Here is a 16,187-nt window from a genome sequence, read left to right as displayed (position 1 = left end):
TTAGATGAAAAGGGGAACACTACACATGCTAACTATGACTGACGTAAATCTGATGCAAAGTGTATCAGTTCAGTGTATTATGGAATCAGCACTAGGCTTGGTGCTGAGTTTAGAACTGGAGCTAAGAGTTCAGACTTCCAGTGTACTCTGTAGTGCCACACTTTAGAACTCGGGCAGGGAGGCCCAGAAATGTGCGAACGCAGTGGCTGTCAATCTTATTAATGCTTCTTTGCTGAGGTGAAGGTAGCATTGATAAATTGGGACGGGGTATTATGGGTCTCTTGTTATAATGCGTGACTGTATTTGGGTAGTAACAGCAGGGAGCTCAAGTCTTGCTATTGGTGGAAAATCTGTTGCATGGGAGAGAGCAAAGTTCCTAGCACCGTGGACAAAAATAGGAGAATGTGTTGAGTAACACAACACTTCAAAAGCCTGATGGATTAGAATCTCTAACTGCATCACTGTTTCAATATTTAGTTGGCATTTTAAAATCTGTTGGTTTCAAGGAAATTAAAATTAGGAATCCATGCTACTTCGCAGGTTCTGACTCCTCATCTTTTTTTCTCCAGTCTTGATGAAGGCTCTCGGCCCGAAACGTCAACTGTTTACTCTTTTCTGTAGTTGCTGCCTGGCCTGCTGAGTTCCTCCAGCATTTTGTGTGTGTGGCTTGGATTTCCAGCATCTGAAGATTTTCTTTTATTTGTGATCAGACTACTTCAAAGGAAATGTTTTTTTTATTTGCTTGCTGATAATCTGTGTGACTTCCTTTTGTGAGATCCATGTTGTACATGAACAAGTCACTACTTGCAGGTTTCTAGCGGAAGAGAGATGTTAACTCATTACAAGGAACTGACAAACCAATGATTTGCATCATTTGCTAAAAAGCCAGTATTTATATAGAGACATATTGGCCTTGATTAGTTTAGGTCTTCCCTGCTTGTATGAGAATACCTTCTACACTACTGGCTACCATCCACAGCATCACTGCCCTTTATTTTCTTCTCATGGAGTCCAGCTGCAGAACTTAAACCTCTGCAGTCACCCAGCACTGATCCTGCGACATTGTCCACTGTTTCTGTGTGAATTGTGACGGAGAAGGGTGAAGGAAAATTACAGCATTTGGAATTGAAATTAATATAGACAAATTTGGTTGGTTGAGGCATGTGAATATTTTTGACCATTTCAATTTTAACTTTTTTTTTTAGTAGTTCGTGTGTTTTAATTTTATTTTGGTACTTGGAGACAGTCATTGAACTGTGAAACCTGGGTTGGGGGGGGGGGGGGTAAATTGACCAGAAGTTAAAGCGATAGTTAAAGGAGATTGTTACAATACAAAAGAAGGCATAGAGCCCGATATACCTGCTGATCCCTAGTAGAAGAATCCTGCCAGTCCCGTTCCTCTACTCTGCCATCGCTCTGCAAATTATTCCCTCACGGCTGGTTTCCAATTCCCTTGTGAAGATAAGGATTGATTCTGTTTACAGCATCCTTACAAACAGTGAGCTCTCGATCTCAATTACCCTCTGAGCTTTTCTTCTGTCTCCAGATTTATTTTTCCTTCCCAATCTGGTCCTGAAAACATCTGCTTATGGAAGCTGTTTCCTTTCATCAATCCTCTCTAAGCCACTTGTTATGTTCTATGTTCTGTTTACCATCTTTCTTTCAAGAAGAACATTCCCATCTTCTCCATTCTAACCTTGTATCTGAAATCGCTCATTCTTGGAATGATTCTGGTAAATCCTTACTGCAGCCCCTCTAGAACCTTCACATCTTTCCTGAAGACCAATGGCTAAATCTTGATGTAGTACTCCAGGTTTGGTCTAACCAGCTAAACCTTCGCAGTTCAACATGGCTTCCTGGAACCTGGAACCAGAAACCCACATTTTCCTGACTCTCCCTTTGCCTGCCTTTCAGTTTTAAGATTATACATAGGTTCCTGCTGCCCCTGCACACTCACACTCATGAAAACTCTGCCATTTAGCCTGGACCGTCTCTCCTTATTTCTACTGATATCATTCCACAGTTCCCTTATCAAAATTCATCAGTCACATATCTGCCCATTCAGCTAGCTCATCTGTATCTTCTTCCAGCATCTTACTATCCAAGTTACTCAGTATTTACCTGTAAAGCAAACTGAGTTATCTATAAAATTGAAAATTTTATGTAAATCAACATCAAATTAATTAAGTTAAAATATAAGTTTTCTCAAGTCATGTCAAGTCAACTTTTATTGTCATTTCGACCATAACTGCTGGTACAGTGCATAGTAAAAATGAGACAACGTTTTTCAGAACCGTGGTTCACGTGACACAGTACAAAAACTAGACTGAACTAGGTAATTAAAAAAACACAGAGAAAGCTACACTAGACTACAGACCTACACTGGACTGCATAAAATGCAGAAAAGCAGTGCAGGCATTACAATATATAATAAACTCTAAGGGAGAATCACGAAGAAGGGGACATGGCTGCAAATTGAGAGGCTGTTGATTTGAAATTAGGGAAGGCTGAAATTTCTTTTCTGAAAGGTAATGTGTATCTGGAATTCTCTGCTATAGCGGGTGGAAGGCCAGGTCTTTAGAGACATTTAAGGTGGATATAGGTAAGCATCTGAAACATTTAGGTATAAGGGAATTGGCACAGAAGTGGAAAAGAGAGTCTTGCATAGAACTTCCACTGCATTCCCTTCCACAGCCTCTTCTGTTATCTCATCAGAACAGTTACTCAGATAGCTCCATCAGAATTTCCCATAAACAAATCAGTGCTGGCTTTCATTGATCAATTCCAACTTCCCCAAGTGCCAGTTAACATTTCGCTTGGTTTTTGAGGGCAAGTCTTGCTGCTTACAGTCAGTAAGCCCTACATTGCCACAGCCCACGTTAAGAAGTTTGGAGCTGTCTTACCTGAAGAATTTTGTGCCATGGTCCCTCTCCAGATGAGAGCAGGTGTAGTGGATGAGCAGTGGATTGGCTAATTTCTAGATGATATTTTTTTTAGATAGAAAAGCTGAAAGAACAGGAGATTATAAATTAACCCTGACAAAATAAATTTAAGATGTTGCAAAGTGAAACTTAGATTAAAACAAATCTAGCTGACTGTTAAAATAAATACATATTTTCTTGCTTTATACATCGGTGACTAGGGCATCTGATAAAGTAACTAAGCAAAGTTTTAGCATACTGTGACTTGACAGTTTGCAATTACATTGTTTTCTCCTTGTTGTGTCTCCATGCTTTTATCACCAGAACTTAAAGCTTTACTCGCACATCAGTGAGCTTCAGTTGCCCTTTCTCCCGAACGTCTGCTCAATAGCCAATCCTACAGTGCCTTGGAATGTGAAATGTTTTGTTTTTTTACCTGAAAAAAATGTAATTATTTTGATTGGCAGACAAAAAAAAATATTTTTCAGGCACATTTTAAACCAGTTGATTGCGCAGGCTAATGAAGATCACTGGAGGCAGTTAAAGACTTTCGAAAGCTCAGGGAACCGAGGGCTATAGGAAATTGGTACAGAAAAATTGAATCCTTGAGCAGAGAAACCCATGATATTGAATGAAGGGGAAAGCTTGAGAGTCCTGCTGGAATACCCCATTCCTTTTGCCTGTGTTCAGTGTTTCAAAGTGCAGTGCGTTTAATATCAGAATCAGGTTTATTATCACTGGCACGTGACATGAAATTTGTTAACTTAGCGGCAGCCATTCAAATGCAATACATAACCTAGCAGAGAAAAGTGATAATGATAATAAATAAAATTAAAATAGTAATAAATAAATCAATTTTGTATATTGAATAGATTTTTAAAAACATGCAAAAACAGAAATACTGTATATTAAAGAAGTGAGGTAGTGAGTATGTATACAGTATAAACCTGAAATTTGTCCCCATCTCAGACATCCACGAAACAAAAAAAACATGGAATGATAGGAACATTGAAATCCCTCCCCTTCCCTTTATACAAGTACCAGCAAAGGTCATTTTCTGTGCTACACAAGTCAATTGCAATAAGTAATTAATCATCAAGATAAACTTAAGACCTGTTATTGGTTATATTAAGTCTGCAATATGTGCTTGAATGATATTTCCTTGATTTGAAATTCCACGTGTGTGGTCTGTAGACAATTGAGACTGCTTGTGCAAATGCAAGTTTTCATACTGCTTAGAAAGCCTGCTTTATCATTTCTTGAAGGCAGGTTAATGGTGAATATATGAACATAAGAAATAGGTGCAGGAGTAGGCCATCTGTCCCATTGAGCTTGCTCTGCCATTCAATAAGATTATGGCTGATCTTACCATGGATTCATCTCACTTACCTGCCTTTTCCACACAACCCTTAATTCCCCTACTATGCAAAAATCTATCCAACCTTGTCTCAAATATAATTACTAATTTAGCCTTCACTGCTTCATTGGGTAGAGAATTCCATAGATTCACCACTCTTTGGGAAAAGCAGTTCCTCCTCATGTCTGTCCTTAATTTACTCCCCCGAATCTTGAGGCCATGTCCTCTAGTTCTCATCACACCTATAGGTGGAAACTTTGCTGCCTTGATCTTATCTATCCCTTTTATAATCTTATGTGTCCCTATAAGGTCTCCTCAGACTTTCTGAATTCCAACGAGTACAGTACTAGGCACTCGATCTCTCCTCATAGTCTAACCCCCTCATCTCTGGAATCAACCTGGTGAACCTCCTCTGCACTGCCTCCAAAGCCAGTATACCCTTCCTCAAGTAAGGAGACCAGAACAGCACGCAGTACTCCAGATGCGGCCTCACCAATACCCTGTACGGTTGCAGCATAACCTCACTGCTCTTAAATTCAATCTCTCTAGCAATGAAGGCCAACATTCCATTTGCCTTCTTGACAGTCTGCTGCACTTGCAAACCAACCTTTTTCGATTCCTGAGGACCAAGGCCATGGCATCTGGCGCAAGAGCCAGTGTTAAGTAGGTGTTGGGATGGGCATTTAACTGTTGCAGCATTTCTCCTCTGGGATTTTCAAGCAGCAGCCCCCAATCCATGCCCTGTAGGTGGTTAGAGTGACCTTGACACTCATTCCCTGCACACAGTCATGACCTGCCCCTTCCATCCCTGCACTTGGGTCACCAGTTAGAATAAGTAAACAAACGTTATTTATGGTGCACGAACATGGGAAAATCTGCAGATGCTGGAAATCCAAAGCAAACACACAAAATGCTGGAGGAACTCAGCAGGTCAGGCAGCATCTATGGGAAAGAGTAAACGGTCAACATTTAAGGACGAGACATGTCATCAGGACATTTATATTGTGCCTTGAACATAGTTATAGGTGTTGATCAAGCAAAATTTAACACTAGACACATAAAGCAATATTAATCAGAGTCAAACAACACACACAAAATGCTGGTGGAACACAGCAGGCCAGGCAGCATCTATAGGGAGAAGCACTGTCGACGTTTTGGGCTGAGACCCTTCATCAGGACTAACTGAAAGGAAAGATAAAATGTCTTAGTATTTTTCCTTTCAATTAGTCCTGACGAAGGGTGTCGGCCCGTAACGTCGACAGCACTTATCCTTATAGATGTTGCCTGGCCAGCTGTGTTCCACCAACATTTTGTGTGTGTTGTTGTTTGAATTTCCAGCATCTGCAGATTTCCTCGTGTTTTCTCATTAATCAGAATTAGGTTTATTATCACAGGCATGTGACATGAAATTTGTTAACTTAGCAGCAGCACTTCAATGCAATACATAATCTAGCAGAGAAAAAAAATAAAAAATATTAATAAATAAACAAGTAACTCAATTATGTATACTGAATAGATTTAAAGCAACGTGCAAAAACAGAAATACTGCATACTTAAAAAAAGGTGAGGTAGTGTCCAAAGATCCAATGTCCATTTAGGAATCGGATGACAGAGGGGAAGAAGCTGTTCCTGAATCACTGAATGTGTGCCTTCAGGCTTCTGCACCTCCTACTTGATGGTAACAGTGAGAAAAGGGCATGCCCTGAGTGTTGGAGGTCCTTAAATGGATGCTGCCTTTCTGAGACACTGCTCCTTGAAGATGGCCTGGGTACTTTGTAGGCTGGTATCCAAGATGGAGCCGACTGGATTTACAACCTTCTGCAGCTTCTTTTGGTCCTGTGCAGTAACCCCTCTATGCCAGACAGTGATGCAGCCTGTCAGAATGCTCTCCACGGTACAACTGTAGAAGTTTTTGAGCGTATTTGTTGACATGCCAGATCTCTTCAAACTCCTGATACAGTAGAGCCACTGTCTTGCCTTCTTTATGACTACATCAATATGTTGGGACCAGGTTAGAGCCTTAGAGATGTTGATACCCAGGAACTTGAAGCTGCTCACTCTCTCCTCTTGTGATCCCTCTATGAGGATTGGTGTGTGTTTCTACATCTTACCCTTCCTGAAGTCCACAATCAGCTCTTTCATCTTACTGACGTTGAGTGCCAGGTTGTTGCTGTGGCACCACTCCACTAGTTGGCATATCTCACTCCTGTACACCCTCTCGTCACCATCTGAGATTCTACCAACAATGGTTGTATCGTCAGCAAATTTATGGGTGGTATTTGAGCTATGCCTAGCCACATAGTCGTGGGTAATATAGAAAGTAGAGCAGTGGACCAAGCACACACCCCTGAGATGCGTCCCCGTTGATCGTCAGTGAGGAGGATATGTTATCACCAATCCACACAGATTGTGGTCTTCCAGTTAGGAAGTTGATGATCCAATTGCAGAGGGAGGTACAGAGGCCCAGGTTCTGCAACTTCTCAATCAGAATTGTGGGAATGATGTTTTTAAATGCTGAGCTACAGTCAATGAGCAGCATCCTAACGTAGGTATTTGCATTATCCAGGTGGTATAAAGCCATGTGGAGAGCTACTGAGATTACGTCCGCAGTTGACCTATTGTGGCAATAGGCCACAATACGTTTGTCCAAAAATGTTGTGAAAAGAATAGGTTTTAAAGTGCATCTTCAAGGAGGAAAATAATGAGTCTCAGAAGGGTAGGCATTTGGAGAGAGAATTGAAGAACTTTGCACACTTAGTATATCTGAAAGCAGTGTCCTCAATCAGTCCAGTGGTCTGGAGACTAAATGTCCAAGAAAATGCTGTCTGTGCAAGTGCATTTACTAGTCTACTGATTAATCACTGTTCTAACAGTTTATAAATTAATTTCATTTTTAGAGCAGCTTGAAGCATTTAAAAATGTGATGGAAGGTGGGGAAGCATCCAGTCCTGCTATTATGTTGGAAGATGAAAACGAAGAAGAAACAGAAAATGGTAACTATGCTTTTAAAAGATGACTTTGATTATATAAAAGTTATTGAGCACAAGAACAATTAACAATTTAGTTTGAATGGTTGTAATTTTTTCTTGTCCTACATTTCTAGATGACCTATCTCCAGTATCTGGTAAGGAAAGTAGCTGTGGATAATTAACAGTTCTAATAAAAACTGGTTTATCCTATCTTCTAGTAGCCTTGGGGTTCTTTCCAATCTTGTCAAAAGTGACACATTACAGTGCGTTAAGCTGGCTTTCAGCTACCAAGCCTGAAACTCACACAAATTACTTCAGCAACTCTAAAGAAATTTGCAATTTCTATTTATCTATATTACAAAGTTTTCTATCATCAGAGAGAAAGATTTTACAAAAGCATTACAATTGAATCATTATATCACTTCTTTGATGAAGCAATACCAAATATATACCTAATTTTAATATTTATTTGATATTTTAAAATAAATATATGTTTTTAAAAGTCATATTTAAAACATTTTTAAGTCTGGTATCTAAACTCTCTCTGAGTTTTTGTCTTTGCTGCACTCTATCCTAATTCCATTGACTAATATACCTTGCGGAATGTAATTTGTTTGAATTGGAACACTTGTGCAATGAATCATAATGGAGGTTTAGGCCTAGTTTACTAATATATATTGCACAAATCTGTACATTTGTGGTAATGAATTTGTCCATTTTTCTAAAAAATCACTTTAAATTTGATGCATCAAAAACATCAGAGTTTGGTCAAAATGTGTGAACAAGTAATTGGGTTCATGTCAGATTTTCAAATTTGTTCTTAAGTGTTCCTAAACTTTAAATTACCTCTCTCCAGTGAACCAGAATCCACTGTGTTTACATTAAAGCTTTGCTGTAAAAATGAAGAGTTGTTTGGCAACTCCCATAAAAATTCAATGAGTTTGTTATATGTGATACCAAATCTGCCATTATGTGCCAGTCTTAAACTACTGTACTAGTGTGCTCACTGGCAAGTTAAATTTCTGCATGTAAGAAGGTGTTGGGATAACCAATAAATGAACTTCCGGGAGAATGTGCTTCTTTTAAGAAATTTTTTCAATCTAAATCTTTTAACTGACTAATAAATATGCATGTTTTTTAAATTTTATTTTACTAATCTTATAGTAGCATCAATCAATGTAACTGCAGCATCCTCTTTTCTGGTGTTAAAATCATAAAAAGTAATTTTGTAACACACCCTAAAATCAGTTTTTCACTGGATTTGATTTTATAGATGTGTCTTGACAAATAAAGAGCAAATTTTAAAAAGTGTCTTGAGTAACCTTAAAGGTAAAATGTTCTGTCTTCAAAACTGCAGTCTGATTTTGAAAATGATGCAATGACCATCATGGCTTTGCAGAATTAGCTGCAACAGGAAGGTGTAGCCTCGGCAAACTTCATCTGTGAAGTGGCATTTTAATGAAAGTGGAAAGTACAGATTAGACTATTCAGTTGTGGTTAGTACATCTGAATGCTCACTATGTTTATCTTTTCCAAATGTCTTCCAGTCCTGCTGCTAAATCTTCCATATAATTAACATTATTTTATTTGTGCCATTGGTTTGCTGTGGCTTCTTGTTTAATATCAGTTGTTTATTTTTGCCCATTAAAAAATGTACTTGCAGTTCCCCTTTGCAGCAATCTATTTGATGTGAAGATTAGGCTATTTGAACATTTTCCCTGCATCTGGAAGAAATTTCTGAGCAGACTTCCATATAAGCATTAAATTGTCACCGTTCCTGGAGTTTGGATTAACTACAGTTGATTGTGCTGATTGACAAAATTCCATTCTCAGGGATTACATGTGCTCTTGGGACTTCATTAGAGGATCACAGGTCATGAAGGCAAATAAACAGTTAATTTCTCATTTTCTTGAAACTGGGAATAGTGCTCAGACTGTGGAATTTATTTTGCACTTTCGCAATTTTACTGCTTAAGGCCTTTTGTCTTTGATGTGGTAATACATTGACAGTGTGATCTGCAGCTGTTTTAAAGACATTGAAGCAGTAAAACATGATACTGAGACAGAAAGGATCAAGATTTTGAAACAGTTGATGAAGAGAGTGCATCATGCATACATTCCATACAAAATTATAACTTGCAGTGAATTGAAACAGACTCATTTGGATTTGGTGTGTTATAAATTAAAATTGCTTTCTAAGTTCCCAGTCTTACAATACTTGTGTAATTCATTAGATATGAGCAATAATGGTGTTTGCTCCTCATGTAGTTAACCAAGATGAAGAGGCCCACCCTGAATTGAAAATCAATAGTGAGCTTTCTGCAGATGACGTTAGTCAGGAGAAAGAGGCAATTGCCAATAGTGTGAAGAAGGTGAGTTTTTTTTTATTATGAAACTGTCAGAATGTCCAATGGAGACATGTATTCTAATATTTTAGTGCATCTTAACACATGTAGGTTTAACTCCGCTAACGGTGGATGGGTATGTTCACTTCATGCATCTAAGTTATGTAACTGTATCCCCTCAATGCACTTGTTAGCTCTTTGTGCTTTTACTTTTACAATGTTGCTTCAAATCCTTTTTCACCTTCGAATTCTCTCCCATTTAGAAAAATAGTTTACATTGTTATTCCTTCTATTAAAGTGCATGAGTATACAAAAGCAAGACAGTAGCTATACTTTATTAGGAGTTTGAAGAGATGTAACATGTCAACAAATACACTCAAAAACTTCTATAGTTGTACCGTGGAGAGCATTCTGACGGGCTGCATCGCTATCAGGTATGGAGGGGCTACTGCACAGGAGTGAAAGAAGCTGTGGAAGGTTGTAAATCTAGTCAGCTCCATCTTGGGTACTAGTCTACAAAGTACCCAGGACATCTTTAGGGAGTGGTGTCTCAGAAAGGCAGTGCCCATTATTAAGGACCTCCAGCACCTAGGGCATACCCTTTTCTCACTGTTACCATCAGGTAGGAGGCACAGAAGCCTGAAGGCACTCACTCAGAGATTCAGGAACAGCTTCTTCCCCTCTGCCATCCGATTCCTAAATAGATATTGACTCCTTGGACACAGCCTCACTTCTTTATAATGTACAGTATTTCTGTTTGTGCACATTTTTTAAAACATATTCAATTCTTTGTAACTGATTTACTTGTTTATTGATTATTTTTTTTTCTCTGCTTGATTATGTATTGCATTGAACTGTTTGTTGAATTGCATTGTTAACAAATTTCACGTCACATGTCGGTCATAATAAACCTGATTCTGAATTCTGAATTCCCTATGTTGCATTCCATCTGCCACTTCTTTGCTTAGTCTGTTGACTGGTCTTCCTGCCTCCACTATACAACCTGTCCTTCTTCCATCTATCAACTGTAAACTTTGCAATTTCCTTGCACACCTTTTCCTATCCAAATAAATTTTGATAATTTTAACTGTTTGGTGAGAGAGGAACAAAAATAGAGTGCCTTTATTTTTGTAGGTAATTGAAGATGCTGAACAGGAAAATAACAAAAAGGTGAGTTTTGTTTGGTGAAACTTTAGTACTTTTTTCTTTAAATCAACTTCTCTTTTTTGCCATTCATTCTACACTAGAAAGTAGAAAGTATCATTGCAGATTACTCATATCACTGCAGTTCTGCTTGTCCTCAGCCCTACTCTTGAAGTGATCTAGAAGTATTTTGCTTCTTTCCTGAAATTTGATGTTTTATATATCCTTACTTGCAGAAAAAAATGGGTTTGTTTGTAGAAAACAAACTAACTAAAATGTGTAATTCCACTCCAAGTCAATCTCCATCTCAGTTATCAAAGCCAGAAGTCCTTTATTTGTGCCTAATTACAGAAAAAGTTGGAACCCTTTTTTATTAATATGTTTAAGTAATTTAAATTGAAATCAAAATTGATGTGTACTAATTACAGATCATTTGTTGACCATATTAAAGATTATGTAAGGATAGCCAAATTTCTTTTTGCTTTTCGTCTGTCAACAACAATTCACAAACTGCTAAAAATTAACAGTGAATAAGCTAAAGTAGAACTTGAAGTAGAGACGCTGAAGGTACGTGTGGCTCTCCTTTAGTCTAATCTGTAACCCATGGGATACCTTCTTTAGTTGACCTCAAAGGCTGCTGCATGGTTATAATTCCTTTTAGAAACCTTTTTGCAAGTATGCCTATAACAACGACCTCTCACTCAATGTCAGCAAGACCAAGGAACTAATTGTAGACCAGAGAGAGAAACCAGAGGGCTTTTTGCCAGTCCATACTGAAGGATCAGAGGTTGAGAGGGTTAGCAACTTTAAATTCATGGGTGTCACTATTTCAGGTGTTCTGACCCAGTTGGGAAGTGCAGTTGGGAAGAAAAGATGACAGCACCTCGATTTCCTTAGGTGCTCACAGAGATTTGGTATGACATCTAAGACTTCGACAAACTTCTATAGATGTGTAGTGAAAGATGTATTGACTAGTTGCATTACGGCCTGGTGTGGAATCACCAATGCCTTTGAATGGAAAATCCTGCAAAAGCTGGTGGATTTAGCTCCAAGCATCATGGGTAAAATGCTCCCAAACCTTTGAGCAGATCCACATGAAATGTCATAGAAAAGCAGCATCCATCATTGGTGATCCCCACCATCCAGGCCATGTTCTCTTCTCATTGCTGCCATTATTTAGTAGGTACAAGACTCTCAGGACGCACACCACCAGGTTCAAGACAATTACTGCCCTTCAACCATCAGGCTGTTGAATAAAAGGAGTTAATTACACCAGCTTGCCCCATCATTGAGATGTATCCCAGAACCAGTGATCTCACTTTTAAGGACTCTTTATCTCGTTACCTCATGTTCTTGTTATTTATTGCAATTATTTATATTTGCATTTGCACTGTTTGTTGTCTTTTGCACTCGGGTTGATCATTCATCAATCCTGTTATGGTTACTATTCTATAGTTTTGCTGAGTATGCCCACAGGAAAATGAATTTCAGGGTTGTATATGGTGACAGATATGTACTTTGATAACAAAGTTTACTTTGCACTTTGAACATTGTCATTACATGCCTTGAAAGCAATGGCACTCAGTCCTGCAGCAATGTAAATATTTTTCCAACTACAGAGAGAGGCACGAGAGGTGACTTGCAGGAATATTTTACCCAATTTTATTTTTCACTGTGGAGGTGGTACTGCTACTAACTCCTTGTTATGATGCAACAAAGATGCCATGAAAAAGTTCCTCGTCCATCTTACCTTTGTTGCAGTCTGGTGAGCATATGCTTTAAGAAACAATGTCAACAAATTTGAATGTAAGTCACTGTCTTGTTTTGTAAGGAACAACAGATGGAGGCTATGGTGAACCACTCCCATCGTAACGATTTACAAATGTTTCTCAACACTTGTTCCTGAGCCCTTGCCAGAGAGGACATAATTAAAAAAAAATAGTCAAGGAGAAGTTGTTTTACTGAGATGTCTGAGAATTAAATGTGCTGGAAGGCATAGATATAAAATCATTGGGATCTCAGTTGCATGGTGTTGTACAACTGCGACTTTGTAGGAACCAGGGCAAATAAAGTGCCAGGCGCTGCACATTCAAAGTCACCACCATTTGTACCAATGTGGACAAACTGTGGCAGATACTCCCCATTTCTTTTGCTTTCAGGTGTTAGTTGGCACATAGGTGTAAGAAAATGGAGGACTGTGTGGGAGGGAAGGATGAGATTGATCTTCAAGTAGGTTAAAGGTTTATCACAACATCGTGGGCTGTACTCTGTTGTACTGTTCTCTATGTTCTGAGTTCTAGTTTAAATTTAAATGATTATAGGTTATGTGCCAGAATAGTTGACATTAATTGTGCACACATTTTTCAAAAACCATTAGTAAAAGTGGGGACATATTTTGTGATTATTGGTCATCACTTAAAGAAATGTCCAGAGATATTCATTGTTTTTAGTCGGCTCTTTTCTGATCCATTAGTAGCATAACTGAATATATAATTGAGTTTATTTTAAGCACATATAACCTCTAACTTTAAAGATGGACCCAGACTATGATATTTTTTTGCCAATTTTTCTGCGTGAGATGCACTCCCTGCTAAGTCCAGTGGGTTTAGGACACCTATATATACTAGCTGACCTTTGCCAGTGTGTGCCACCATTGACTTACACCTGGAGCTGAGTGATGGAGCCAAGCCCTGCCGGAATTTCTCAATACTTAGGAACTTTAGAACAGTAAAAATCAAGCATGGAGACTTTACATTTGCGAAGAAGAAAAGTATTAAAGTTACTATTTTTATCTGTTTTATGTGCTTTTAAAAATAGTAATTACTTAAGGTCACAGTTACATAAGCAGCTGTTTCAGCCCACTGACTCCACATCAACCATAAAGCACACATTTTCACATCAATCTTACCTGAACTTATTTTATTCTTCCTACATTTCCCCCTGCAATTTTCTCTTGGATTCTACACTTTTTTGTACGGGGCAATTTACAGTGGTCAATAAACCTACCAATTCATTCTTCTTTGGGAGTAAACCCATGTGGTTATGGGATGCATGTAACCTTTGAGCAGAAGACACCAGCAGTTGGGAGTCAACCCAGATTTCTGGAACTGTGAGGCTGCAATTCTACTAATTGCACTAACAGCATAGAGCCACTATGCTGCCCTCATGAATAAATATCTTAAGTGATTGTTATTTTTTGTTAATTTACAGATGATATCCAATTTGCAATCGATCACGGCCATTGAGAGTTACATTTAAGATCATTGTTATAATCAAGTTTTTGGAACAAGATTGTTTAAAAATTTCCTAAGTATCTTCTAGAAAACCAAATATTAACTACATTGTGATTTTTAAAAACTGCTTAAAAGTTTCTCTATTTTATTTTACAGGGAACAATAACGGTTGAAGATGAACAGGCATGGGTATCATCTTATACATATGTTGGTGCCACCACAAATATACATCCTTACTTATCTGCCATGGTCAACTATGCACAACCGGTGAAGTTTCAAGGTTTTAAGGTAGCAGAAGGTATGCAATAGTTGTTAAAGCATTCAGTGGTATTCAAAGGTGGTAATTAACGTATGAAGATAAAAGTCACATATTTCAGTTATTATATTAGCATAGTCTTATGCCTATAACTAGCTACAATATCTTAATTATAGAACATAGAACGTAGAATAGTACAGCACATTACAGGCCCTTCGCCCCACAATGTTGTGCCGACCCTCAAACCCTGCCTCCCATATAACCCCCCCACCTTAAATTCCTCCATATACCTGTCTAGTAGTCTCTTAAATTTCACTAGTGTATCTGCCTCCACCACTGACTTAAGCAGTGCATTCCACACACCAACCACTCTCTGAGTAAAAACTCTTCCTCTAATATCCCCTATGAACTTCCCTCCCCTTACCTTAAAGCCATGTCCTCTTGTACTGAGCAATGGTGCCCTGGGGAAGAGGTGCTGGGTGTCCACTCTGTCTATTCCTCTTCATATCTTGTACACCTCTATCTTGTCTCCTCTCATCCGCCTTCTGTCCAAAGAGGAAAGCACTAGCTCCCTTAATCTCTGATCATAATCCATACTCTCTAAACCAGGCAGCATCCTGGTAAATCTCCTCTGTACCCTTTCCAATGCTTCCACATCCTTCCTATACTGAGGCAACCAGAACTGGACACAGTACTCCAAGTGCCTAACTAGAGTTTTATAGAGCTGCCATTACATCGTGTCCCTTAAACTCTATCCCTCGACTTATGAAAGCAAACACCCCATAAGCTTTCTTAACTACCCTATCTACCTGTGAGGCAATTTTCAGGGATCTGTGGATATGTACCCCCAGATCTCTCTGCTCCTCCACACTACCGAGTATCCTGCCATTTACTTTGTACTCTGCCTTGGAGTTTGTCCTTCCAAAGTGTTCCACCTCACACTTCTCTGGGTGAACTCCATCTGCCACTTCTCAGCCCACTTCTGCATCCTATCAATGTCTCTCTGCAACCTTCGACAATCCTCTACACTATCTACAACACCACCAACCTTTGTGTCATCTGCAAACTTGCCAACACACCCTTCTACCCCCACATCCAGGTCATTAATAAAAATCACAAAAAGTAGAGGTCCCAGAACAGATCGTGGGACACCACTAATCACAACCCTCCAATCTGAATGTACTCCCTCCACCACAACCATCTGCCTTCTGCAGGCAAGCCAATTCTGAATCCACCTGGCCAAACTTCCCTGGATCCCATGCCTTCTGACTTTCTGAATAAGCCTACCGTGTGGAACCTTGTCAAATGTCCTACTAAAATCCATGTGGATTACATCCACTGCACTACCCTCATCTATATGCATGGTCACCTCCTCAAAGAACTCTATCAGGCTTGTTAGGCACGATCTGCCCTTCACAAAGCCATGCTGACTGTCCCTGATCAGACCATGATTCTCTAAATGCCCATAGATCCTATCTCTAAGAATCTTTTCCAACAGCTTTCCCACCACAGACATAAGGTTCACTGGTCTATAATTACCTGAACTATCCCTACTACCTTTTTTGAACAAGAGGACAACATTTGCCTCCCTCCAATCCTCCGGTACCATTCCCGTGGACAATGAGGACATAAGGATCCTAGCCAGACGTTCAACAATCTCTTTCCTTGCCTCGTGGAGCAGCCTGGGGAATATTCCGTCAGGCCCCAGGGACTTATATGTCCTAATCTATTTTAACAACTCCAACCGGCAGTTGCCCAAGCTGCAAGTCTCTCCTCTGCACACCACCAGTGTTGTCCAAGGGCAGGGCAGTTGGACCCATGCAGCTTGGCACCAGAGTCATCCCAGAGCAATGTGTGGTTAAGTGCCTTGCTCAAGGACACACACAAGCCAAGGCTCGAACTAGCGACCTTCAGGTAACTAAACAAACACCTTAACCACTTGGCCACGCGCTAACACAATTCT

General features: G+C 39.3%; 1 protein-coding gene across 6 annotated transcripts in view; it reads left to right on the top strand.

The window, feature by feature from the left end:
- The window catches only part of LOC132403024 (1-phosphatidylinositol 4,5-bisphosphate phosphodiesterase beta-4), a 542,946-nt gene that overhangs the window by 382,409 nt on the left and 144,350 nt on the right, over positions 1–16,187 (top strand). For all 6 annotated transcript variants that reach the window (XM_059986236.1, XM_059986232.1, XM_059986233.1 and 3 more), the window contains 5 exons: positions 7,176–7,271; positions 7,382–7,402; positions 9,516–9,619; positions 10,727–10,762; positions 14,125–14,266. In XM_059986236.1, coding sequence (XP_059842219.1) covers positions 7,176–7,271; positions 7,382–7,402; positions 9,516–9,619; positions 10,727–10,762; positions 14,125–14,266 — 399 coding nt within the window. The remainder of the gene's footprint in view (positions 1–7,175; positions 7,272–7,381; positions 7,403–9,515; positions 9,620–10,726; positions 10,763–14,124; positions 14,267–16,187) is intronic.

This window comes from Hypanus sabinus, chromosome 12 (genome assembly GCF_030144855.1).
Source record: "Hypanus sabinus isolate sHypSab1 chromosome 12, sHypSab1.hap1, whole genome shotgun sequence".
NCBI classification, from domain to species: Eukaryota; Metazoa; Chordata; class Chondrichthyes; order Myliobatiformes; family Dasyatidae; genus Hypanus; species Hypanus sabinus.
The sequence above is the reverse complement of the archived record's forward strand: the minus strand, read 5'-3'. Positions and strand labels throughout refer to the sequence as shown.